Source organism: Vidua chalybeata, chromosome 16, assembly GCF_026979565.1.
Source record: "Vidua chalybeata isolate OUT-0048 chromosome 16, bVidCha1 merged haplotype, whole genome shotgun sequence".
Lineage (NCBI taxonomy): Eukaryota > Metazoa > Chordata > Aves > Passeriformes > Viduidae > Vidua > Vidua chalybeata.
In genome coordinates, this window is record NC_071545.1 from 1811149 (window position 1) to 1837346 (window position 26198).

Sequence of the window (26198 nt, forward strand, 5' to 3'; positions counted from 1 at the left end):
GGTGGATTCTGTGAGAAGCTGCTGGAAGCTTCCTCCATGTCCAGCAGAGCCCATCCCTGGAAGCTTCCTCCATGTCCAGCAGAGCCCATCCCTGGAAGCTTCCTCCATGTCCAGCAGAGCCCATCCCTGGAAGCTTCCCCCATATCCAGCAGAGCCCATCCCTGGAAGCTTCCCCCATATCCAGCAGAGCCCATCCCTGGAAGCTTCCCACACATACAGCAGAGCCCATCCCTGGTGGCTCCAAGGTGAACCTGCTGCTGGCTGAGGTTGGGCCCACCAGGAATGGTGGTGGCACCTCTGGGATAACAGATTTGAGAGGGAAAACACAAAAAAGGGATGGGGCAGTGAACTGAGTGCAAAGAGTGGGGTGAGAACACTGGAGAGGAACAGCTCTGCAGGGCAGGGCAGGAGAGGGGCAAGAGCTGCTCCGGGCACCAGAGCTGAGATTGCCCTGAGATTCCTTGGCGGGGAATCTCCATGGGGAGGCAGCTGTGTCCCAGCAGCCCATGGAGGGCAGAGAGGTGCAGAGATGCACTTGCAGCCCTTGCAGGAGCCCAGGCCTGGAGCAAGGGGTGCCTGAGAGGGGCTGTGAGCCCGTGGGAAGCTGTGCTGGGACAGGGTCCTGGCAGGGATCCATGGAGCCCACGCTGGAGCAGGGTTCTGGTCGGATCTGTTACCCTGTAGGGGACCTTAAAAAACATTTACCCCCCATCATCCCTCCTTCCCAGTTCCCCCTCCTTCCCCCCAGTGGCACAGGGAGACGGGAGTGGGGGTTGTGGTCAGTTCATCACACATTTTGTGATGGAAGGAGTGCGTGTGCCTGAAGGAGTGACCCCACGACAGAGTGACACACGGGGCAGCAGTTCCTGGAGAACCCATGGGATGGACTCAGGGTGGAGAGGTTCATGGAGAGCTGGCTCCTGTGCAAGGGAGCCCACACTGGGGCAGAGGGAGGACTCTGACTCCTCTTCCTGAGCAGTGGCTGGAACAATGTGTGATGAACTGACCACAACCCCACTCCCATCTCCCTGTGCCACTGGGGGGAAGGAGGGGGAACTGGGAAGGAGGGATGATGGGGGGTAAATGTTTTTTTTAAGGTCTGATTTTACTTCTCATTATCCTGCTCTGATTTTGTCAATAATAAATTCAATTTATATCCCCAATTCGAGTCTACTTTGCCCGTGATGGTATTTGATGAGTGATTTCTCCCTGTCCTTATCTCAACTCATGAACCTTTTGTTATATTTTCTTTTCCTGTCCATCTTTGGAGGGCAGGGATGGAGCAGCTTTGGCAGGTTCCTGGTGTCCAGCCAGGGTCAACCCACCCCACCAAGTGAATGATGTGTCCCATTTTGGCAGAGCAGGACAGGACAGAAAAAACCCAGGCAGCACTGGGAGGTTTATGGTGATTTTTTTCCCCCAATAACCAAGTTTTCCCACTGGCAGCTGCAACACAGGATTTGGGGATACTCAAGACTTGCTGGACAGTGCCCAGGGTTGGTGACAAGCCCTTTCTCGACTAAAATACCAATTTCTGTGATTGGCATGGCAGAGAAAGAGCTGGGCATGTCCCAGCCCCATCCAAAATGCTGTGAGTTCCACGGCAGCCCGTGCCAGGCTCACACTTGCTTGTTGCTGCCTAATCCTCTCAAGGCTTTAACCCCATAACCCTGGGGGATTGGTGTTGGGGAGAGGAGGGTTCAGGCAGCTGGGACAGACCCCCAGCAAGACAAAGGAGCCCTTTCCCTGCTCCATCTGGGAAAACACTGTGTGTGACAATCCTGGAGTGGGGAATGCTGCTCCATGTGTTTTTAACACCAGAGCCAGAAGGCTGCAGCATGTTAAGCCTCAGAGCAAACCCTGAACACACCCAGCACAGCTCCTGGGATGTCCCTTGCTCCTGAGGGGACACAGCTCAGCAGAGAGTCATTGTCCCTGGTAGAGTCTTTCCACTGCATGGAGACACAAAATCCTGGAATGGTTTGGGTTGGAAGGACTTTAAAGCCCATTTCATTCCACCCCCTGCCATTTGCAGGGATACCTTCCACTACCCCAGATTGCTCCAAGCCCTGTCCAACCTGGCCTTGGACATTTCCAGGGATCCAGGGGCAGCCACAGCTTCTCTGGGCACCCTGCGCCAGGGCCTCCCCACCAAGCCAAGCCCCCTTTCCTGCCCAGGACTATGGAAGTTTTCAAATTAAGATGGAGAAAAGGCAGGAGGGATTTGCAACAACTGGGCTGTGAAGGTGGCCACAGGGCTGTGAGCCACAGCTCTGTGTTTTGGGGGGTTTAACAACACTCTGCTCTCCAAAATTCTACACTGAAAATCATCATAATATTGTCTTATTACAGAAATTGGCATTGGCTCTGCCCTTATCTCCATGCACTGGCTAGGAGAGGGAAATGAGGTATGAGCAGATTGCTGGACTAAACCAGAAAGAAAAAAAGATTACACATAAGCCATTTATGACAAAAAACCTGTTCCATCTGAAGGATTTACCCTTATCCCGCTAATAAAAACATGTCAACCCTCCAGATCTCTATTTAACCACAAATAAATCCAGCCCAGCTTGTGGGCATCTGCACATACTCCTCCTGCCCTTGAGAAGCACCAATATTCCACAGTGGGATCCACTGGAACCCATCCATCCCTGTGGTGAGTCAGACCCTCACCAAAAGCAGTGGAAATCTCTCCAGGAATAGAAGCCAGGGGGTGGTGTTGTTAATTCAGAAGCAAAACCCAAGCCCAGAACTCTAAATTTGGGGCTGTGGTTTGATAAGCACTGTACAGATGCAGATCTGATCAGGCACCTGGAAACCCTCAACCTGGGTGCTTTGGGCAGTAAATTATATTTCCTATTCCCACCTTGAGGCTCAGGCAGTTTCAAAATCCAGAGTCCAACTAATCTTCACTACACACAGCCTAAACAAGCTTTAAGCTCAAACCATTTCAGGTATGAGAGCTCCTGAGAAGTGATGCTGAAGCTCTGATTCAGCCCAGCAGCTGTGCTGGGGGGACTGCACTCCCTGGCTGTCCCTGGGCACAGAGGTGTCCTCCTGTGTGGGGTCTGATGGTACCAAAACCAGCCCTCAGCACTCCCACAGGTTCCCATTTCAAATCTTTCAAATCTATAAATCAAAATAAGTTTTTGGCTCCCTGGAATTTGCACACATTTAACAATCTGGGAAGAGGCCCCACTGTGCTTGGACAGAGCACCAAAGGACATCTGACCTTCCCAAGCCCACAGCTAGGGTAACAGGGAATCACAGAATGGTTTGAGTTGAAAGGACCTTAAAGCTCAACCCATTCCACCCCCTACCATGGGCAGGGACACCTTCCACTGTCCCAGGCTGCTCCAAGCCCTGTCCAACCTGGCCTTGGGCACTTCCAGGGATCCAGGGACAGCCACAGCTGCTCTGGCACCCTGTGCCAGGGCCTGCCCACCCTGCCAGGGAACAATTCCTTCCCAATATCCCATCCATCCCTGCCCTCTGGCAATGGGAAGCCATTCCCTGTGTCCTGTCCCTCCATGCCTTGTCCCCAGTCCCTCTCCAGCTCTCCTGGAGCCCCTTTAGGTCCCGCAAGGGGCTCTGAGCTCTCCCTGGAGCCTTCTCTTCTCCAGGTGAGCACCCCCAGCTCTCCCAACCTGGCTCCAGAGCAGAGGGGCTCCAGCCCTTGGAGCATCTCCGTGGCTTCCTCTGGACTCTCTCCAACAAGCCCATCCTTCCTGTCCTGCTGACCCCACAGCTGGCAAGCCCAGGGAAGAAGCTGATGTCCCAAGCCCCGTTTCCCCAGGCAGTTCTGTACCTACAGGCAGGTGAATCCGAGGCAGGCTGCCTTCCCCAGCGGGCGGGAGCGCACACAGGCTGCCATGACCCTGCAGGGCCCTGTGCTGCTGGCAGGGAGCTCACAGCTGATTATCTCCCAATTTAACTGTCACTGAGCTGGCCCGCTGTGGCGAGAAGAGCCCAGCTGGATAATCCCATTTCTGCTCTAATCCACAGCACCCTTTCAGCCCCGGGGCACGGCGCTGCTCGCTGCCTCTCCAACGTCCCCAGATGGGATTTTGGGGTGGGAGGGAAGCTTGGAGCTCCCAAAAAGCATTGGAGCTATAAGCACTCCCTGGAGCACCAACCCTGGGCCTTGTGTTTTGGGACAAACCTCATCCTGTGTGTTACAGACCTTAAGCAAAGATGATTCCAGAGGTTTTGGTGTAGATTGGTGTTCTTGGGGCACTAATCTGGCACTGGTACAGATTTTCCAGGGAAGCTGTGACTGCCCCAATCCTGGACGTATCCAGGATGGGACTTGGAGAAACCTGGTCTAGTGGAAGATGTTCCTGCCCATGGCAAAGAGTGGAATGAGATGAGCTTTAACATCCCTTTCAACCCAAACCATTCTCTGATTCTGATCCTAAAGGACTTCTTCCCTGCCTTGCTGCCTGCCAGCATCCCAGTTTCACCCCAAACCCCACTTTTCCTCCAAAAATGGGGTGGGCCCACGAGCAGTTTCGCCAGCAGCAGTTCAGACCCGGGGAAGGAGATCTTGGCTCACATTTCTGTGCTCCAGGCAGAGATTTCAAACCAGTTATTACAGGAGGTGGTTGCACATCAAAGGGCACACGCATGTTTTTAGGGAAAACAAAAATAGAACGAGTTCCCCTCCTGACTGGAAAATTATATGTTGTGTTTCTGGCTTAAGTGATAGATTAAAAACTGCAAGTCTTTCAGGTGTTTGGATCACCTGAGAAGCTATTTTAGAGGTTAAAGATGCTAATGAGGGTACAGAAGATCTCCCAAGGCAAGCAACGATTAACTCAAAGAGATTGCCAGGCCGGGCTCCAAACCAGCCTACACAAACCAGCCTAATTATTCTCGTTATTCCTCCAGAAGAGCTATTTTGGTCTTGCACGTTGTTACAAACACAAAGTGATGCCTCAGGTTTTAGCTTTTATATGTTTCAGATTCTGTGCTGCTTTAGCGTGTGGGTCTGGGCTTCATATTAGGGGATAACTACTCTCTTCACAGAGTAGGGAGACAAAACAATTCCTGCTCTAGCTGGGGACCAAGGACAAATGATCCAAATCTCAGGCCCAAGAGCAGATTAGCATGGACTGAAGAGAGAAAAACAAGGAGGATGGGAGTTCATGGGCTGAAGCTATAATTGGACAATTAACTCCAATATGCAAATGGAGCAGAACTTACAAAAATGTGAGACCTCGTGACCAGTTGTGCATTTTGTGATCATTTTGGTTCACCTGAGGTGTAGCCCTGGCTGGGCTCTTGTACTGCCCAAGGTGTATCCATTGAGGCCTCTAATAAATCCCTACTTGATTCTTTAACTCCATCTAGTCTCTGCTCTAGGTCAGCCTTCCCAAGGCATCAGAAGAACAACCCAAGTTCCAGCAAGACAAACTCGGCCCACTGGATGTGAAACCCTCGGGCTGTGTCTCCCCAGGTTTGCTCCTCACCCATGCTCCGGCTCCTCGATGGGATCCGTGAATTCCGAGTGCACGGTGGAGTCGATGGCGCTGTCGGTCTCCACCTCGTCGTGCATCTCGTGCTGGACCAGGGTGCTGGTGTCCTCATCCGTGAAGGTCTCGCACTCGCTGTAGGTGCTCTCCGAGCCCATGTAGGCACTGTCAGTCACCTCATTTGCCTGGTTAAAAAAATGACACAAGAAACAAAATGGTAAGATCCTACAGCTGGCGTGGGTTCGTGGCAGAGCAGGACAAAACGTGGATGAGGGAATTTTCGCTGTGTTGCATTTCTGAGCGCAGGAATCCAACCTCTGGAATCACCCCAGGCCCAGGTGCTCCCTGTGGGCACCACGGGGTGCACCTCAGCCTTTGCAGGGCTTGGGAAGCAGATCACAGAAAGAGGGACTAAACAAGAGTTGGAGGGAGGTTTTGTTGTGAGCCAGGATGGATTTGGCCAGGGCAGGAAGGATTACCCACTGCTGACTCAGCAGATCCCATCACTGCTGCTTTCTCCCAGCCCATTCCAAGAGGACATGTTATTATTAATCTGAATTCGTGCAAAAATCACCATTCAAAACTCCCAATTAGCTCTTGGAGCACCTTTTTTTTTTTGTCCTGTCTGGTAAAACCTTCCATCCCTCAAAAGCAAATAAACTGTTTCTAAATCTTCATTACAGCTTCTGATTTGCAGGGACTCAAATCTCCACACATCAGCTGGAGCAGCATCTCAAATCCATCACTGAGCAGGCTCTGGGAAAGCAGCAGGGTTTGTGTTTTAAGAGACTGTGATACGAGCAAGGAGAACTGAGTTTTCCAGTTCTGCACCCCAGGCAGGAGTTCAGCGTCAGTGCTGCCTGTTTGCTCCCACACACGGGCAGGGACAATCCCTTCTGATCCTGATCTCTGGAGAACCATGGGAGTAGCAGGAGAACCCCCCCAAAAGCTCTTGCTACCCCTCCCAGTGCCAGCCCCTCTCCTAAGATTTGGGGATTTCCCCAGCACGCCTCGGAGCAAATCAAGGAATTTTGGGATGGCTGGTGCTGAGCTCCAGCTGATCCCCTATCACTGGAGGGGTCAGGCAGAGGGGTGGGAACCCTCCTGCCTGGCCTCCAGGTGAAGAGCTGCTCATGGAAAGCCATCTGCTCCACCTGAGGTTCACCTGGTGGGATCCCACGCACTCAGCTGCCCCTCCAGCACAGCAGCAGAGCAGAACAGCAGCAGTTTGAATGCAGGCATGACTTAAGCAAAACCCTTTTCCTCTGCCAGGGTGTACAGAACAGCTTTCAGGGCTTTCCCCAAAGATACTGGAGAAAATGACATTTCTCAAAGCACTGTATTCATAAAATCATGGAGTGGTTTTGATTGGAAAGGACTTTAAAGCCCATCTCATTCCACTCCCTGCCTATTCCACTACCCCAGGCTGCTCCAAGCCCCACCCAGCGTGGCCTTGGACACTTCCAGGGGCAAAAAGGGATAGAAAGCCTCGAAGGGATGGAGAGAGAGCTGATAACAGCAACTCCCACTCCATGTGGCCACTGGGAGCAGCCAAGTGACTCAGTCCAGCCCTGCTTTGCTCTCCCAGCCTCTGTGCCCACCACACTCAGGAGGATGGACACAGCCAGGAGCTCCTCTTGGAAGCCTGGCTCAGCTTCCACCTGCCCTGTGGACACCAGCACCTGCAGGACACCTCCCTAAAGTTAAACACAACACAAACCTGCACAGGGCTGGAGTCTGAAGTCAGTGAACTCCACCAGGGCAGAGCCTGTGCCTATCTTCTAGAGAGAAACAAAAGCCTCTAAATCCCCCACCCACTTAAAAAAAGCATAAATCCACCAAAACCACTTACACATCTAAAGCTGGGACTTGCTTAAGTGCTTTACTGGATTTATGCTGCACTTTCTAGAAACACCATTAATGCTCCAGCAGGAGGGACAAGGGGAAGCAGAGGCTTGACCTGCCTTGGCTTGGTCACAGACAGAGAAAGCCCAAGAGGTGACAGCAGCCACCCCCAGCTGCACATTCCCCTCCCTCTTGCCTGTTTGAAAAAGATTTCGTGCCAAATTGGAAAGAATTTTGCTTGCACACTGCAAAATAAAGGCTGCTTTTTAAATACCAACCCCGCCCCCCTCCTTCTCACTTAAATTTAAGCACAGGTTGAAGTATTATAATGAGCAAATTGAAGTATTATAATGAGCACAGAGTAAAGACAACTATTGAAAGAAGCCAAAAAACCTCCAAACACTCCAATTCACAAGTAATTTGATTAGAAACCCTGCTGTGGTTACTGCTGACCTTCTCAATATGAAATAAACCAGGAGCTGAACAGTGCCCTTAGTCAGATGTTGGAACAGGACGACCTTCAAGGTCCCTTCCAACCCAAACCATTCCATTATTCTATGATTTCTCTACCAAAATTGTTCCAAAACACCTTATTGGTGGGAAATACATGCATGGACAGGCTGGATTTGGGAGCAACCCTTTTGGAGTAGGAGAAGCCACCAGCACAGCACATCAACCATTGCCCTTCAGCCACACCAAAGATATGCATCAATTTATTACCTAAAAATTGTATTTCTCCTTTGTGATACCAGCCTAGATGAGGTTTCAAAAGCAAGGAAGTCCTATTAAAATTAAACCTGTGTGGACAATGAGTTAAGAAGCAGCTGAAACTGTAAACAAAGTCCTTCTCCTGAGCACAAGCGTGGAGAACTTTGCTGCACATTTCACCACAGAATCAGTAACTAAACCTCAAGAAGAGATGCCAGGAGGAGACAGGCAAACCAAGGGGGTTCAGGTATTGCCAAATGCCTGACAGAGCCAAATCTCTGTCCCTGGGCAAGTGTGTGGGTACAGAAAGTTCTTATTTATGGCCTCATGAGCAGCTGGTTTGTGCACTGACCCTTCAAACCCCCCTGCCACAGCTCTCCTTCAGCCAGCTTTGCCTTCCTGTGAACAGAAAGTAAACATTTTTTTCCAGCTTAAAAAAAGCCAAATACACACTTAAAAAACATCCACGGGCTCAGGACAGCCAGGTTGGGCTACACCCACCCCAGAGGACTTGCCGGGAACATGGGTGCCACGTTCAGAGTGGGGCTGGCATCACCAATATCAGTGCATTTTGATTTTTTATCAAATAAAACACACCCTGAAGTGCTTCAGGCAAACCTCAGACATTAAAACTGGGATTCAGGCACACGCAGAGTTCTGAGCTGGAACAGGATCAGGGCTTGACAGAGGCTCCCAATCCCAAATCCAGCTCCTCCAGCAGGTATTTCCCCAGAGCCACACCTGACTGGCAGGACAAAGAGGCATCTCTGCCTGCTCAGGGAAACTCCAGGGATCTGAGAGCCCAGGTGAGCACTCCTGCTTCTAAAAGGAAATAAATGGTGAAATCAGCACTGGGATGATGTAACGTGCCCTGATGAGACAGGTGAGGTGGTGAGGTGCCTTTAGAGTCTTCTCCAGCAGCAGCTCATCCATCCCAGGCATCTGGTGACATATGGGAGTAAAGATTACCTAATTAGATGTTGTAAAGTGCTATAAAACCATATGGATTTATAAAAAAGCTGCTGCAGTGTGAGGAGAGGGACTCTTGGGAATCACCTGCAAGGTCCAGGCAGGGACAGAAGGTTCAGTACAAGCTCTGCCAAGGCGTTGCCTTGGAAAGGAGGGCAAAGTCTGGCTCCCAGGGAGGTTCCTTCCAGGCAGGGCTGTCCCTGGAGCTGTCCTGGCATCCCAAAGCTCTGCTGTCCTTGAACACAAACACTCGGAAGGTTAGGAGGGGAGGTGAGTGACAAGGAAAAGGAAAAACAACTCTTGTTTTCCCAGCAGTGTGAGCCTGTTTCTGAAGAATCCAGCCCTGACTGCGCACAGGATGCAGAGGAGATAGATCAGCTACAAAACCCCCCCTCCAAGGACACCCTGTGGCCCAGACAGCATGACAGTGCCAGGCTGGGAGCCAGGGAGAAGGGACACAGTTGTGCTTACAGTCCCACATTAATGCAGCTGGCCCCAAAGCCCTGCAACACCCCAGGGCAGCTCAGCCTCCGGAATGCCACTTTGGGGCCTGCCACCTTTGGGTCCCAATATTGCCCTTTTCCCACACACCCAGGCAATGCCAGCTTTTCAGGGAAGCCAGGGAGCCTCTGCTCAGCCCTGGATGAAGGCAACTTGCACAGCTCAGCCCCTGGAGTGCAGGTTGTTACACTCCATCAAGGCTGGGCAAGAGAAATGTGCTGCATCTGTTGGGGCAAATTGAAAACACTCACCCAGCCCAAAAACAAACCCCAAACCAACTCCCAAAACACCACACCTGGCAGGCTGTCCCCAGCACCCCAAAAACCAGCAGGCACTGTCCCTGCTGGTCCAGCTCCCCCAGGGAGAGCTGGGCAGAGAAGAGTGTGAGGTTACACCACAGCCCACAGAATCACAGAATTGTGGAATGGTTTGGGTTAGAAGGGGCATTAAAGTTCTGCCCAGTCCCACCTCTGCCATGGACAGGGACACTTTCCACTATCCCAGGCTGCTCCAAGCCCCATCCAACCTGGCCTTGGACACTGCCAGGGATCCAGGAGCAGCCACAGCTGCTCTGGACACCCTGTGCCAGGGCCTCTCCACCCTCCCAGGGAACAATTCCTTCCCAAAATCCCATCTAAATCTCTCCTCTTTTAATCTAAACCATTCCCATGAAAAAAAAAAAAAAAAGAAATCAGGTGGATCTGCCCATATAACAAGTCAGGTGCATTCCCAACCTGCCCCTTCCCGGCACCTCCGGAGCTGAGCCCTTTCCCTCTGGAAATCCAATCCCTCCTCACTTTGTGTCAGCTCGCAAAAACCCACCTGTGGAGACATCCTGGCCAGAGCCAGAGCCAGAGCCAGCTCTGGGAGCTGCTTCTGCGAGGCAGGAGGGAGGCAAAGTCCAGGGGAGCCGGGAGGCTTAAGGAGCGAGCTGGAGTCCCAACAGAGCGCCTTTTGTTCCCGAGCGGCCGATAAGGAGCAGGAGCTCCGGCACACTTCCCTGCCGGCGACCGCAGCCTCCTCCCGCTCCCCTGGATTCCAAAATAAAAGCTCCTTTTGGGAGCCCCGCTCGGCCAGCCCTGCTCCAGGAGCTCACACTTCCCAGGAATCCATCCCCAAAGAAAAAGGTTGAATCCGAAGGCGACCTGTCCCGGTTTATCTCGGCCTTCCCGGTGTTTCTGGTGAATAATTAAGCGTTAAGTGACAAATTCCTTCCTTATAGGCACAAATAGAGGGATGAATAAAGCTTGGATTGCTCGCCAGGGGCAGGTCAGAAGCACTTTTGGTGACTCTGAGGGTGATCTCTGGCAGGCAGCGACAATACTGACCCCAAAAGAGGTTTACAAACACCCCAATGCCACCCTGCCTGAGCTCCCGGCCGAGCTGTCCCTGCAAACAGGGAGCGGGAGAGCTGATCCGTGGGATTTCCCCCTCCCCATGGCAGCCCTCGGCACACGCAGGCCTCGGCACCGCTCGCACCCACAGGTTCTGAGGGTTTCCTCAGGTTTTCTGTTTCCTCTCCGCAGAAACCACACGTACATCAAGCTTCCTCAGCGCTGCCTACCCAGCACAAACACACCGATTTCCTTCCATTACCTTCCCAAAGCCCGTTCTCCCTTTCCCCCCGGGTTATCCTCGCTGTGCTGCGGGCCACATGGCTCCCGAGGCGCAGAGCTCGGAGCAGAGGGCACTGCTCAGCAGCGCTGCCCCGAGTGTCCCGGGCCCTGAGGAGCAGCTGACCTCCCGAGCCGAGCCCGGGCCAGCCCAGATTCCTGCTCCGAGCACGGCAGGAAGGAGTTATGCTTTAACCCGAGCCCTGCCTGGACCTGCTCCTCCACACAGCAGGTCACGGCCCTTGTGCTCCTCTGCTTGTGCCTCAGCACCTCGGAGAACATCTGAACTCCCCTGAGAGCCCAAAATCAGACACCGAAACTAATCGGGAAATACCAATCCCTGCCCGTTTTAATTCTCAAACTCTTATTGAGACACCTCTGCTTGCACTGCTGCCCCCTCACCTCCCGGCCCTCCGGTATCCCACAGCCCAGTTCCCACGTTCCCAATCTCACACAATCTGCTTGTGGTTCAAGATAAGGCTCCAAGGACTTTGTTTTCCAAACTCCTTCCAGCCTATTTCCTACAGGGCAAACACTTCAACTCTTCTGACCAGCAGAGAAATTTCTCACCATAGCCCTGCACTTGGGTCCTGCCTTCAGGGACATCCCTGTCCCATTTACACTCTCACCCTTCCCTCTACACAGTTAGGAATCCACACAATAAATTAACTTCCTTGGTATTTTCAGGTTTTAAGATATCAAATTATCACCATGGACTGATCTGGGAGAGATGGAGCCCCTCTGCTCTGGAGCCAGGCTGGGAGAGCTGGGGGTGCTCACCTGGAGGAGAGAAGGCTCCAGGGAGAGCTCAGAGCCCCTTGCAGGGCCTAAAGGGGCTCCAGGAGAGCTGGAGAGGGACTGGGGACAGGACACAGGGAATGGCTTCCCACTGCCAGAGGACAGGGATGGACGGGATATTGGGAAGGAATTGTTCCCTGGGAGGGTGGGCAGGCCCTGGCACAGGGTGCCCAGAGCAGCTGTGGCTGCCCCTGGATCCCTGGCAGTGCCCAAGGCCAGGCTGGATGGGGCTTGGAGTGACCTGGGACAGTGGAAGGTGTCCCTGCCATGGCAGGAGGTAGCACTGGGTGGGCTTTAAGGTTCTTTCCAACACAAACCATTCCAGGATTCTGTGAATAAAAGGATAATATGTGACTGTTCATTTGCTGTCCTCGGGACTCATGGCCCTTCATCTCTCAGTGCAGAAAGGCCTTGGGAACAATGGGAACATTGCTCAGGGCTCCATGTGCTTCCCTAAGGACAGGTGAACAGGCACTGAACTGTATTTGTCACATTCCACAGCCCTGCAGTTCCAGCCACCTGCAAGATTTCAAGTCCACCAGCTGTTTGGGACAAAATGATCAGCAATTCCAGCAGGCAGCCCCTGGAGAGGGGTTTGTGAGCATTTCATTCATGGTGCTTTCGGGTCAGCCCTGTGAGCAGAGGCCTACTGAGGCCATTCCAGACAGTGGGAATGGCACTGGTACAGAAAACCTGAGCTCTCACCTCCATGTCCCCATTCCAACCAGCAGATCTTCACACCTGGGTTGGGACAGCCAGGGAACAGCTGAACCCAGGTCTGTCCTGGTGCTTTGAGCCCCCTTGGACAGCTCAGAGGAGGTTACAAAGCTCAACCCCATCTTTTCAACCTGGCCGGCCCCTGCCACACATGCACCCTGTGGTAACACTGGTGTGGAGAGGAAGAGGAGAAAAAAACCTCACCTAAAAGGCCACAGATTGCAAAGCAGGGCCCTCCCAAAAGCTCTGTGCTCACCAGGCCCAGCTCTGCCTTTGGGAAGGAAAGTATCTTTCTGGGAATTCTGCACTAGGAAAGGAGGGCTCAGAAGGTCCACAGGGCTACTAGGAGGGGACACAAGGAGCCTGCAGCAGCCTCCTACAGCCACCCCACGTGGGCTCCCTGCAAAACACAAGGCACCGGGAATGACAGTGACACCTCTGTGAGCACGTCCCTGCGGGCTCCCACAACAGCTTCTGTGTTTCAACACACAGCTGGGGCCCTGCAAGTCCCTGGTCCCCTTTACAGAAGCTCTGAGCAGCTGGAGAAACCCAGCAATGTGGATTTTTGCCCTCCAAGAAGCCTTAAATACAATTGCTCAACATGGAAAAAAATCTTGGCTTTAACAGAGTTAAAGTTTCACAGAGTTGATGTGTTGGCCTTAAAGCTGCTGCTCAGTGTTGCACAGAATGTCACAGAATATTCTGAGCTGGAGTTCTCCCAGCTGCACCTGTAGGCAAGCAGGCTGGGAGAGCCAGGAGTAGCTCCTACTCCCAAAATACACAAAACTTGGGACCTGCCCAAGTCCCATTTTCCTCCCCAGATCCACTCCTTTCATGCTGTACAACTCCCTGCTAGACAAATAGCAGAGGGGACGTGCCTGGGCCAGTGAAGTCTTCCAGGAAAAGCCAAATTCCCCTCGTGTGGCTGTGCAGAATGTGTTTTCCTGGCTGCTTCCAGCAGGAGCCACGGCAGCTGCCCAGCAGATGGCAACAGTCCTGCACAAGGCACTGCATCCGCAGGATTTACAGCTGCCCTGTCCTGCAGAGCTCAACCAGAGCCTTCCTCTGACCCTGCTGGCCCAAAACACGAGTTCCCAGGGCTAAAAATCCCTATTTGGGATATTTATGGTGCTCCCAGGCAGCATTTACAGAACACTGGCTGCGCCTCTCCTCCAGCCCACCTAAAGTTATACATCTCCATGCCCATCCCAGCCCAATCTCAGCATTTTCATGCTTCATTTTCCTTTTTCTAGAGTCATCCTTCCCACTCTGCACTGCCCAAGGGGGCTCACCTGCCCCAGGAGCAGAGCAGAGGGGCAGAACCCTCACCCTAGGGCAAGGCACAGCGAGTGCCAGGTTGTGGTGCTGGGCTGATGGCTGAGCTTGGAGGTCTTTTCCAGCCATAATGTTTCCATGATCCCAACAAAACTAACTCCAAATTCCCCTCCATGTTCCCCAGAGCATTCCAAATGAGTCCTGTGCCTCAGCACTGAGTCATGAGCACCACAGGAGCTCTCAAGGGAGGCAAGGAGAACTCCCACCTTCCAGGCAGTCAGCAGCCAAGCTTTGCCAGCCCAGCCTGGGAAAACAGGGCTCAGGTGTCCAGATGGAAAAGCTCTAAGCTCCCTTCAACGTGACTTTGACAAAGCAGGAAAGCTGTCATTAGTTTTTGGTGGTTTCTCACCCAGCAACCACCACGCTCACACCTGAGGCAGGAGGAACACACTGGGAGGTGATCCCAGCCAGGTGATGCTCTCCCTGCTCCCAGTTGGGTGCCCAGGCTTGAATGTGTCACAGAAGAGCTGCAGGGATTGGGATGAGCACCCTGCAAGCCCAGCTTGAGGCATGAGAAGCCATGTGGCTGGAGGAGCTGCTGTCTCAGTGGAGCCACAGGAGCAGAAATCCTCTTTGGAAGCACCTTAACAGACAGCCCTGTCTGCTGGACACTCCTGGAATGGTGCATCAGGAGCCAGGAGATCCACAGCACACCCAGAGCCACACCAGTGGCTGAACTGGGGCGGTATCCAACATTACAAATTCCTGACTTCACACCTTGTCCCCTTCAAAAGCCTTCTCCTGGAGGAAGCAGGTGTTGGTGGTTCTCTCTGGAGAGCAAATTCTGGGTGAAAGTCCCCAGCTTTGGGCTCTCAGGGTTTTCCATGGATGCTGAGCTCTCCTGATGACAGCCACCAGAAGAGGACATGAGTCATGAAGCAGAGCAACCTTATTAACAAAGAGAAGACATTTTCCTGGAGACTGCTTAAAGCACTTGTTTACATTTGTTTGAACAAACACTGAGGAGAAAAGCTCCTGTCAGACCCCAGCACATGGAAGAGCTGAGCAGCCACTGGGATTTTGGGCAGTTTAAGAGGGACCACAGCCAGTGCTCCACTCAATAACCACAACTGCTCCCAGCACTTCTGCAAATGCAGCAACTCCTTCAGCTCTGATGTGACAGGGGAGGAGAAATCCCAGCTGTGCCACTTCACCCCACGGCCCTGCCACAGCCAGAGGGGCTCACACAGTGCCTGAGATGTCCCAGGTGTGTTCTGGGGTGTGTTTTAGGGTGTGTTTAGCTGTGTGTCCTGGTGCAGCATCTTCCCAGGGCTGACACGGCGATACCCCAGAGCCCAAACTGCTGCTTGGTGCAGTGAGAAGTTTACTCTGAGGAAAGGTGATGGTTTCACTTTTAAAGGTGATTTCCCCCCCCCAATCTCTTCTGGAGAATCCAAGCAAGATGGACTATAGGTGTTGGGAACAGCTGTTTATTCTATTCTCTGCCTGGCTGATACCCTGCTGCACCTAAGGAAGAAGGGTCTGCTGGAGCCCTCTCCAGCTCTTTCCCCAGTGCTCCCATGAGGAAAACACCTTTGCTGCTCCCAGCAGGATGCTTTGTACCATGGCTTCTCCCTCCCTGGGCCAGCTCCAGCTTTCCAAGGCACAGCACTCCAGGACATGTGGGATAAAAGGCACGTTGGGAGCTCACGGCTCAGCCAGAAGAGAACAAAAACCCCCTCGCCCCAAGACTCCAGTTTATTTTTACACTCCCAAGGCTGAGTGGTATTTCTTGAGCATGTTCTCATTTGCTGAACCTCTACAAAATCCTGGCAGGCTGGAAATTATTTTGAATCATGTATCCAAGACAACAAGGATAATTCTTCCCCAGCATGTTAAACGTAGAGCTGTCCCTTAGATGACTACACTGAATTCAGTATAAAAATCTACTCAGATCTTTTGGAAAAGGAGATTTCAGGACTCATCACCTGTTCCCTTTGGGTCACCTTGTCTTTACAAGGAAAGGCTGGCCCAGCAGCAGAAGTATTTCATCCCAGTGGGGCACACACCTGCCTGGTTGGTATTGCTGCCCAGAATAGCTCCCAGCGCTGACAGAGCTCATCTGTGTTAAATTAGCCCTTGGAAAACATCCCTGCTCGGAATCTCAGGCAAGATGGTCCCTTGATACAGGTCTGAGGAGCAAAAAGTGAAAGCCTTTTCCTGTCAGCCTCCACATTGCTCAGTCCAGTGTTAAAATGTACATTTGTGACCCTGCATCACCTAAAAAACATGGAAATCCATCTCCCTGCCTGCCCTCCTGTCCCACTTCTCAGCTGTTCCTGGGGCTTTGAACTACCTTTCAAAAAGGAAAAATAAACCAATATTCAACCTTGCCTGGAGAAGCTGTGGCTGCCCCTGGATCCCTGGAAGTGCCCAAGGCCAGGCTGGATGGGGCTTGGAGTGATGTGGCATCGTGGAAAGTGTCCCTGCCCATGGCAGAAGGTGGCACTGGATGAGCTTTAAGGTCCCTTCAACCCAAATCATTCCATGATTTTAGGACCAGCTGCCTAACACCCAGGCTATCATTAACCTTTCATCAAGAAATCATGAGTCAAAAATTATGTACTACAGACTATACCGAGCAAAAATACACACAAATATAAATAAATATATTTGCATGCAAATACAAAGCAGGTCGGGAGTCTCATTGCCAGCAACAAGTAGTGTGATAAAAATCACAAAGAATCATAAAATATCCTAAGTGGAAAGGGGTCCACAAGGATCAGAGCCCAACTCCTGGCCCTGCACAGGACAACCCCAAAAACATCCAGTCTACCACGACACAGGTGTGAAGAGGCAAGTTTGGAGAAGAAAAAGCAGAGGGGAGTGATTCGGTCCCCATGTGGGACAAGGACCCAGCCATCCCTTTGCTCCCAAGGCTCCTGCAGCACCTCCTGCTCCAGGCTGGAAGGCACAGAGCAGGAATGGGTGAAGCCTTCCAAGCCAAGCCCAAAATCCCCAGGCACAGACAAGAGGTCTGTCCTTTCTAGCAGGGAACAGCAGGATCACTGCTGCAATGTGCCCCTTTGGTAAGAAATGCAGGAGGGAACCAAGGCATGGAGGCTTTAACTAGAGGAAAACAACCCAAATCAGAGAAACAGCCTTCATCAAGCTCAAGAATAGAGAGAAAATTAGATTTTTGTCCTCTGCTCTGCCTTTTCTTGGCCGAACAGCACCAAATGTCAACATCCCACCACTCAGCTGTGCCTCTCAGGTAGGCTCCTTGCTGGTACATCTCAAAATCAAGCTCAGGTTTTCCAGGCTCAGAAACTCCAGCAGGAAGACAAACCCAAGAACAGCAGGTCCCCTTCCCGTGTCACCAGTGTTTCACCACAGAAAGGGGCTCCCTTTCCACCCAGAGCACCGTGCTCTGTTCTTTCTGTTTTATCAACACCAATTTTAACTTAAACAGCACCACCTTGGTGCAGGTTCTCTGGGCCCGTCACCCAGAGACTGAATTTGTCTCAACATGTTAAGCATCCCTGAGCCCTGTCACAGCAAACTCCCCTCTCCCCAGGTAGAGCCTCCATGCCCAAATCCCACTCCACGTGCAGCCAACATTTATGGGAACGAACAGAGCTCATACTTGCCTCAAACGTGACGAAGTCATCAAACTCATCGGGGCAGGCCGGGGCTTCCTCCTCGGGGGTATATCCCATATCATACAGCTGGCTGTCAGGGTCTGCACGGGGTAAAAAACACACAGCTGCAATCACCCGGAGGGAAATCTGCACCCTCGTGCCCAGGGTGGGTTTGGGAGACGTGGCAGCGGTGGGACAGGAACTTCTGTGTGCACGCACCGGTGCCTCCAGCCCTCAGGAAGGGCCTCTGCTCCCAGGCATCCCACCTGCACCGGGGCTGAGGGCAATGGCAGGGCTTCTCCCTGCCACAAATCCCCTTGCTGCTCCAATGGGGCCAGCTCCTGGATCCATCCCTACCCCTCCATGCCCTCCACTCCTTTCCCCAGCCCCGTTCCCTGCATCCTTTAATTCCTCTCCCAGAAGGCTTTAATCCCGCTGTGGGCAGGGAATGCCTGGGATGTGTGTGTGACAGCCAAGTGCCATGGGAACAGCGGGGAAGGCAGGCTGCAGCTCCTCGGCGCCTGCTCCTCCCGCGGCCACCCGCATCAGGAGCATCCGCACAAAACCAGGAGCTTTGCAGAGAGAGCCTCAAAATGAATTCCTCCTCCCACCCCACAGCCCCGTCTGCGGCATTGCTCCCGGCCCTTCCAGCGAGGAAGGGAGTGAGAATTCCCCGCGCTCCCTCAAGCAACAGCTAATGCCCAATCCGGCGCGCGGCCTAGATCCCAGGCTGGAGGCGCCGAATCGGGAGCGGTGCTGCAGTCCCAAAATAAACAGCAGGCTCAAGCCCACACGCCTCAGAGCTGCCATGGCTGCGGCACCGGGCCTGGCTGCTGCCGAGGAACCGGGCCGGGAGAGGAGGAGGAGGCACCGGGCCGTGCTGCCAGGGAATGCACAAGGATTTGGGGAGGGACAGGGGTCACTCTCTGTGCCCTTCAGAGCCCCATGCCAGACCCCACAAAGGGGCACAGAGGTTGTCCCGCTGTGGCTGCCCAGATGGGACAGTGCCAGCCTCATCCAGAGGCACAGGCAGAGCTCCCGCTCTGGGCCCTTCTCCAGGTATCAAGAAAGGCCATTTTTCATTAAGGAATCACATTGTGGTCATTTCATACATCTGGTAAAAGGTCGAGGGTTTAGGGGTTGGTCAAGGCACTGGGAGTACTCAGCCTGGAGAAGAGAAGGATCCAGGGACACCTTCCAGTGCCCAAAGGGGCTCCAGGAGAGCTGGAGAGGGACTGGAGACAAGGCATGGATGGACAGGACACAGGGAATGGCTTCCCACTGCCAGAGGTCAGGGATGGATGGGATATTGGGAAGGAATTGTTCCCTGGGAGGGTGGGCAGGCCCTGGCACAGGGTGCCCAGAGCAGCTGTGGCTGCCCCTGGATCCCTGGCAGTGCCCAAGGCCAGGCTGGATGGGGCTTGGAGCAGCCTGGGATGGTAGAAAGTGTCCCTGCCTGTGGAATGAAATGAATTTTACAGTCTCTTCCAACCCAAGCATTCTGAGGATCTCTGATTAGGGCACAGGCCTGCAGCAACATCTCCACCTAAATACCGTCCCCAGGGCCTCTCAGCTGACCATTAAATGCACACACAGGTGGGCACCCAGGAGATACTGGAGCCACCAACCTGAGGAGTTCCCTGGGGTGGGGGAAGCTGAACATGTGGCACCAAGAAATGATCCCTGCCCTCACCTGGGCCTGACTCCCAGGGTCAGGCTGTGAATCCACTCCAGGAATGACCCAAATTGCTTTTCCAGTGCCATACCCAACACTGTGCTCCACAGGCTCAGGGCTGCAGCAGGGGAAAGGTGCTCTTGGGCACATCTTCGGCCTTCAATATCCCACTGCTGTCCCACTGTGGCAGCAGCAGTGGTGCTGCTCCGAGCACTCCTCCAGCTGCAAAGCCAGAGCAGGGCCCTGGGATACAGCTGGAAATGCTGCTGCTGCCTGCACCCTGCTCGGGGCAAGGCCACCTCCTGCTCTGACTGCTGGGGTGGCACAGGAGGATCTTGGACTTGATGACCTTGCACGTCTTTCCCAACCTTAATGGTTCCATAATCCGAAGATGGCACTGTTCCCCTCCTCTATGTCCCTCTGTCCCCACCTGCACAGCTCCCTCCCTCTGTGAGCCTGAGCCTACAATCTGGAGTTTTCCCATTAATTATCCCTGGTGCTATCCTGGGATTTGAGCCTGGTGGCTGGCAGCAGGGAGGGGATGGGGACAGTGACCTGCTCACCTCAGTGGGTGTTACCAAGAGGAGCCTTTGCCCACATCTGGGGCAAAACTAAAACCAAACAGTGCTCCTGGAAGGCAACTTGTGTCACACCACCCAGAGGGGACAGGCAGCCACCGCTCCTGCCCACCAGCACACACAGGCAGTGAGTGGTCAGCTCCAGGCATCTCCAGAGATCCTGCTGCACCCCACAGCAGCCCCTGGAACCACACCCCAAAGGCACAGGCTGCTCCCTTCTCCTTATTCCCTCATCATTTCTTTTCCTCCCCCTCCAAGTAGACACACAAACACTTCCTACTCTGCTACAGACACAGATAAAGATATTTATTCTCCTCATTCTTTCCAGAGGGGCTGGAAAAGGGAGGATTTGCAGGCAAGTGAAGGCTTCCCTTTGGAATCAGGGGTATGAAGCGTGGGCAGAGCGCAGGCACAGGCAGCTCCTGCCATCCATCACCTGCCTCCTGCCCAGCTCCTGCCCAAACCAGGGGTTCTGGAGCCTTCCCAGCCCTTCAGGGAATGAACATGCTGGGCATCAATGGGATCCTTGTTGCTCCACCTGTGTGCAGAGAGCCCAGCCCAAACAGGGGGTCTCTGTGTACCATGGGTTTATTTTCACAGCAAATTCCAGTTTAAAAATCCTGGAAAGGCCATCTGAGAGGTCACCTGCACCCTCGTGGTGGCATGGCCAGCATTCCATGTTTCCACCTCCCCACATGTCACAGAGAGCAAAGACAAACAGCACCACAAACAAGGGTTGATTTTTCTGCTGGATTCATTCCCTCCCCCTCCAAAAAAAGCCATATGGTGCTTTGTGTATAGGGAGAGTTGCCATGGAGAGCCTGCAAGTATGCCAGCACAATAATAGCCTGCATCAAGCTCGCAAATTCCTGCCCAAAAGAGTCAAAAAACCCTGGGAGCCAATAAACTGGAGACCTTCGGTGTGGAGTGGCACTCCCCATGTGGACAGCACTGTCCCCAGGTGCAGAGGGAGCCACGTGGTGACAGCTGGAGGGGTTTGCTCCCCCCATACCAGGAACAGAGCCAGGGATGGCTGTGGGCCACCAGCAGCAGCACTCAATAGCCCCAATCTGTGGCACAGGCTGAGCTCAGACCCTCATGTTCCCTCTGCTCTCCACCCTGGACATTAAAGTCAAGTCCCAGCTGACCCCTGCTGTGCTTCACATGCCCTTGTCCCTGCCCCTCACACCACAGCCTTTCCTTGCTTACACCCATCTTGATTTCTCTTTCTCCTTCCCCACTGAGAGCTGATGTGGTCACAACAGCTGGGCTCACCTCTGCCCTACTCTGCTCAAACCCAAGTGTTTACCCAGGGCTGGGGGTGGCATCAGGGACTGCCTTTTGTCCTCTGAGTGTCCATGACCAGCTTCTCCTGCACTTCCAGCTCTAGCCATCACTCCCGCTGCCAGGCCAGTCACATCTATAAACATCCAAAAACCTTAAAGGTAAAAATCAGGCTCCGAGAGACCTTCCAGGCAGCTTTACTGCTAAACCACCACAGAATCATGGAATCATTCAGGCTGGAAAAGCCCTCTAAGGTCATCAAGTCCAACTGCTCTCCCAGCACTGCCAAGGCCACCATTAAACATGTCCCCAAGTACCACATCCACACAACTTTTAAATCCCTCCAGGAATGGGGACTCCACCACTGCCCTGGGCAGCTGGCCCAGTGCCTGACCACCCCTTCCATGAAGGAATATTCCCAATATCCAAGCTAAACCTCCCCTGGCACAATTTGAGGCTGTTTCCTCTTGTCCTGTCACTGAAAGCCACCATTTAAAAGCCATGTGAATGTGGCACTTGGGGACATGGGTCACTGGTGGCCTTGGCAGTGCTGGAGGAATGGTTGGTCTCAGCGATCTCAGAGGGATTTCCCAACCTGAATAATTCCATGGGCTCTCCATGGGGGTGGATGAGACCTCTTCCCATGTCTTGCTGAGCTTCAGAGCTCTCAGGTCTGCCAGAGTCACCTGGGCTCTCCCAGGAACCCTCAGGAACAGCAGTTCTGGGATAAAGCTCCTGAAATAGATTCTAAAAACTGCTTCCAGAAGGCAGGATCACAGTGAAAAGGCACCTTGAGTGAAGGGCTGTGGGTACAGCAGTGACACATGGGTCACACAGAGCCAGTTTTATCAGCTTCATATAGGAGTGACCTAGAAAAAGAGCCTTTCAGGAGCATTTAAGTCATCTACCAACACACTGTACACACTGCTGCAAGCCACAGAGCCTCCAACTCCGAGTCATTCCAATCATCCAAGGATGGATTTTGTGAGCTCACAGACCTGCACTGTTCAGTGTGGGAATAAGGCCTGGAACCTGCCTGAATGGCACAGAATAAAACAGACCCCAAATAGGAGCAAGACCAAGTTCTGGTTGGCTTAAGGGAGAAAAAATGATATAAATCCAGCTCCCTTACTGGGAATGCTGCTGGAAAACAAGAGACACACAGCCAAGGATTTAAAAGTTGCAGGAATTCAGGAGGATCCTGCACAGGGGAAGCCACTATCCAGCATTTGAAGAGGAGGCTCAGAGGTGACCTCATTGCTCTCCACAACTCCCTGAAGGGAGGCTGCAGACAGGTGGGGTCGGTCTCTTCCACCGGGCAGCGCTGACAGAACAAGAGGACACAGCCTCAAGCTACATCAGGGGAGGTACAGGTTGGATATTAGGAAAAAAATTTTCACTGAAAGAATAATAAAGTGTCTGAGATTGAAAATCAGGATGTTTTCTATTACCATCCGAGTAGAAGTTGTCTTCTGGGCAGTTTTCCTTATCTCCTGTTGATGGGCCCATCAGTGTCTCGCCACAGGACTCGCAGATAACTCCTTCCAGGAGCCGTTTCTGTTTAACAGGTGAGCAAGGACCCACCCATGACTCAGAATGACATCAGCCCACTGTGAGATGCTCCGCCCAGGGGAGAGGAGCTAGGCATCCCCACCTAGATATATTCTGGGATTTTTGGGCAGAGAGGCAGCCTTCCCACAGGTTTCTAAGAGGAACAGCTGGGGTTTCCAGTGGACGACTACACCTTTTCTACAGGACCATTGCTCCAACAGAAACCACATCTGCCACTCCAACTTGGACTGCTACCAACGCACTGGCCAAAGGGGTGTCAGGTTGTATTCTGACTTTGCCAGTGGTCTTCCTTTTGTATTATTGCATGCATTTTGTTTCTTTTCCCTTTTCCCACTAAATTGTATTTCTGACTTGGAGTCTCTCACTGGTTTTGCTTTCAAACCAGAACATAAAGTACTGGAATTGTCTTCCCAGGGAGGTGGTGGAATCACCATCTCTGGATGTGTTTAAAAAAAGACTGGACATGGCACTTGGTGCTATAGTCTAGTTGAGGTGTCAGGGCATAGGTGTCAGGGCATAGGTTGGACTTGGTGATCTTGGAGGTCTCTTCCAACCTCATGATTCTGTGATTCTGTGATTTCCAGAGGCAGCTCAGGGTCTCGTGCTTAAGCACCCATGTGGTGTGATCCCTGTGGGTTAAAGCCAGCACCAATCACACCCACCCACCTTTTCCTTCCCCAGAGTGGCCCAGGAGTACATTTATAATCTGATACTCCCATCAAAGAGCAGCTTTCTGCTCCATGCTTCCCCTGGAGCTCAGCTTCCCCCCGAGATGGGCCAACAGAGCAGGAGCACTCACTGCAAACCATCATTTCCCAAAAATGCCCCAGGGGAGGGAACAAAGGGCAGCCCAGGCTCCCAGGGAGGCAGTGGCAGAATGAAGATTGCTTACACAAGCCTGGCTAAAGCTCTTCAGCAGTCCCTCATTTCCTGAGCATCACTCTCACTGACCAGGGCTCATCACACATTCCCTCTGATCCCCTTCCCACGCACAGGCCCTGCAGCCTCCTCCAGACACAGCATGGAAAGGAATTCCCTTCATGGCATGGAGGCCCTTTGGAGGCACAAATCCAGCTGCCCTCCCTACATCCCAGAGGCCTGGTGAGCATCTGGCCCAGAGACAGAGCAGGAGGCCACCCCTGGCACCTGGAATCTGTGCAGAGTTGGGTTTAACAGCTGGAATCTGTGCAGAGTTTAACACCCGGAATTTGTGCTGAGTTGAGTTTAACATCTGGAATCTGTGCAGAGTTGGGTTTAACAGCTGGAATCTGTGCAGAGTTTAACACACGGAATTTGTGCTGAGTTGAGTTTAACACTTGGAATCTGTGCTGAGTTTAAAACACGGGGTCTCATTTTTAATTCCCAGCCATCTGAGTGGTCTTTTCAGAGTGTGCCAGTCATCAGGACCAGCTCAGATTCCTGCAGGCTTGTGCAGGAACAAAGGCTCACTGCTGGAGGTGTGGAAAATGAGGTGCTGCCTGGGGCCACCAGAAAGTGGCTTAGAGCCACTTTCTGATGGAGAGACTGAGCCTCCAAAATAGCACTTGCTGCTGCTGAGGAGACCTCCTGATGTCCTCCAGCTCCTTCACTCCTTCTACTTCCAAATCTCTACACTTCTGGAAACAAAGATGGATTTTTCAGACAGAGATCACAGAATCATGAAGGCTGGAAAAGCTCCAAGACTGAGCCCAACCATTAACCTGGCACTGCAAAGCTCACCCCATGGCCCTGCACTCCCTGCTCTGTGAAGAGACTGAGGCAGGACCTCTTGAAGGAGCTCATGGAACCAGCAGAACATCCCAAGTCAGCTTCCAGGAGCACATCAGTGCTGACACAACCTCTCCTGTCAAGGGTTTGAGAGCCCTGAAGCAGAAACTCCTTGAGATGCTCCGCACCCAGGAGCTCACAGAAGACAATCTTATCTTTAGGTATCTTATCTTTATGTCTTTATCTTTATATATTTTCTTTTATATATTTTCTATTTTTATATTAATTTTATATTTATATAAATATATTATAAATAGAGAAAATATTTTATATTTTGTATATTCTTTTATAGATTTTATCTTTTTATCTTTATATAAGATTCTCGCACAAGCAAAATAAAATTAAAGAGAACCCTGACTCAGGAGCTCAAATGGACCAGAGGTTGTGACACCCCAAATAACACAGGCAGAAAGCAGGCAGTTCCACAGGCTGGGACTGACTGGATGCCCCCATTGCATCCTGAAGGCTTCAGCCTTCCAGCTTAAAGCTCCCACATGGAGAAATGAGGATAAGAGTTAAACCCAGTTCAATCCTCCCCAGCTCAGAGCTTCCAACCCGGGGCCCAGGAAATGCTCACAATGTTCTTACCTCCAAGCATGGCAGAATTTCATTTTCAGAGCAATGCCAGAGTGGGTCCAGGCACAGCTTCCAGACCCACAGGGATTAAAGGGAACATTTTCAACACCTACAGCACTTCCATCAGCTTGGATGATGGAAGTTTTCCAAGCTGATGGAGCTTGGAAAAGAGGATCATGAATATTGAATATTGGGATATTCAGGCATTAGTATTTGTCAGTCAGGTCTCACTTGCCATTTCTGCCCTCCACTAGCCACACCAAAAACTGACCACAATTAATGCCAAGCCTCTCCAAAGCTGTCACTGAGCCCTGGGAAGTGGTTTAGATCAGAACCACCCACATGCCTCTGGAAAAGATGTGCTGGACAGGAGAGCTGTGAGCCTGGGCAGGCACTACAGACACCCCCTGTGCCAGCCTAGGCTCCAACCTCAACAGCAGAGCTGCAAAATCACCAAGGAAAATTATTTATAAAGTTATTTATAAAGCCTCTGATCTCAGATTCACCCTCTAGGTACTGACCAGAACCCAGCCTGGGTTCAGGGGAAACTGGGGACAAAAAAATATGTAAGAGGAGAGGGACTAAACTACATCTGTAGGAAGAATTCTCCCCAAGGTGGTGTTCCACAGTTCTGAGCCATCTCTTGGAAATAATGATTGTGCTGCTCCAAAACGTCCTGTGTGTTACAGGGAGGGTTGAGCAGCCCCTGTGCCCTCCTGCTGCTTGGCCACAGTAGAGCAGTCTGGAGTCCCAGTCCTCCAAAATCCCCTAAAAGCTATGCAGAGCAACAGGAAAATGCTCCTGAAGGTGTATGTTTGAATCCTCTTCCCTGTTTGTCCCCCTAACTCCAACACTGCCAGAAAATCCCATGGAAGCAGAGCCAAACCATGTGCCACCTGTCACTGGAGGAGAGGGGAGATGCATTCTTTCAAGTGCTTTTGCTCCCACTGGCTTCTGGATAGGAAACATCACCCAAAATAAACCAAAATCACGGAGGGGGGTCCCGTAAAATTGGGGTTTAATCCTTTTTCCAGCCATTGTCTGTGCCTGACCCCTCCCCTGCAGGGGAAGGAGCACAGGGAGGAATTGGACCTTTTCAGAGTACGAGGACTCCAGGAAGGTACAGAGGGGCTGAGAGGTGACAAACAGAATTGCTCAGGTTGGAGAAAACCTCCAAGATCATCAATTCCAAACATGGAAACAAG

General features: G+C 52.4%; 1 protein-coding gene across 7 annotated transcripts in view; it reads right to left on the minus strand.

Annotated features, from left to right (window-relative positions):
- Positions 1-26198, minus strand: part of RAB11FIP3 (RAB11 family interacting protein 3) — an 80511-nt gene that overhangs the window by 22234 nt on the left and 32079 nt on the right. For 3 of the 7 annotated variants that reach the window (XM_053957566.1, XM_053957567.1, XM_053957569.1), the window contains 2 exons: positions 17551-17642; positions 5472-5659 (listed from right to left, as the gene is read on the minus strand). In XM_053957566.1, the coding sequence (XP_053813541.1) occupies positions 5472-5659; positions 17551-17642 (280 nt within the window). Of the gene's footprint in view, positions 1-5471; positions 5660-10319; positions 10397-11093; positions 11172-17550; positions 17643-17760; positions 17869-22529; positions 22597-26198 lie in introns of those variants that run through there. The other 4 variants (XM_053957568.1, XM_053957570.1, XM_053957572.1 and 1 more) reach the window with 4 other exon arrangements.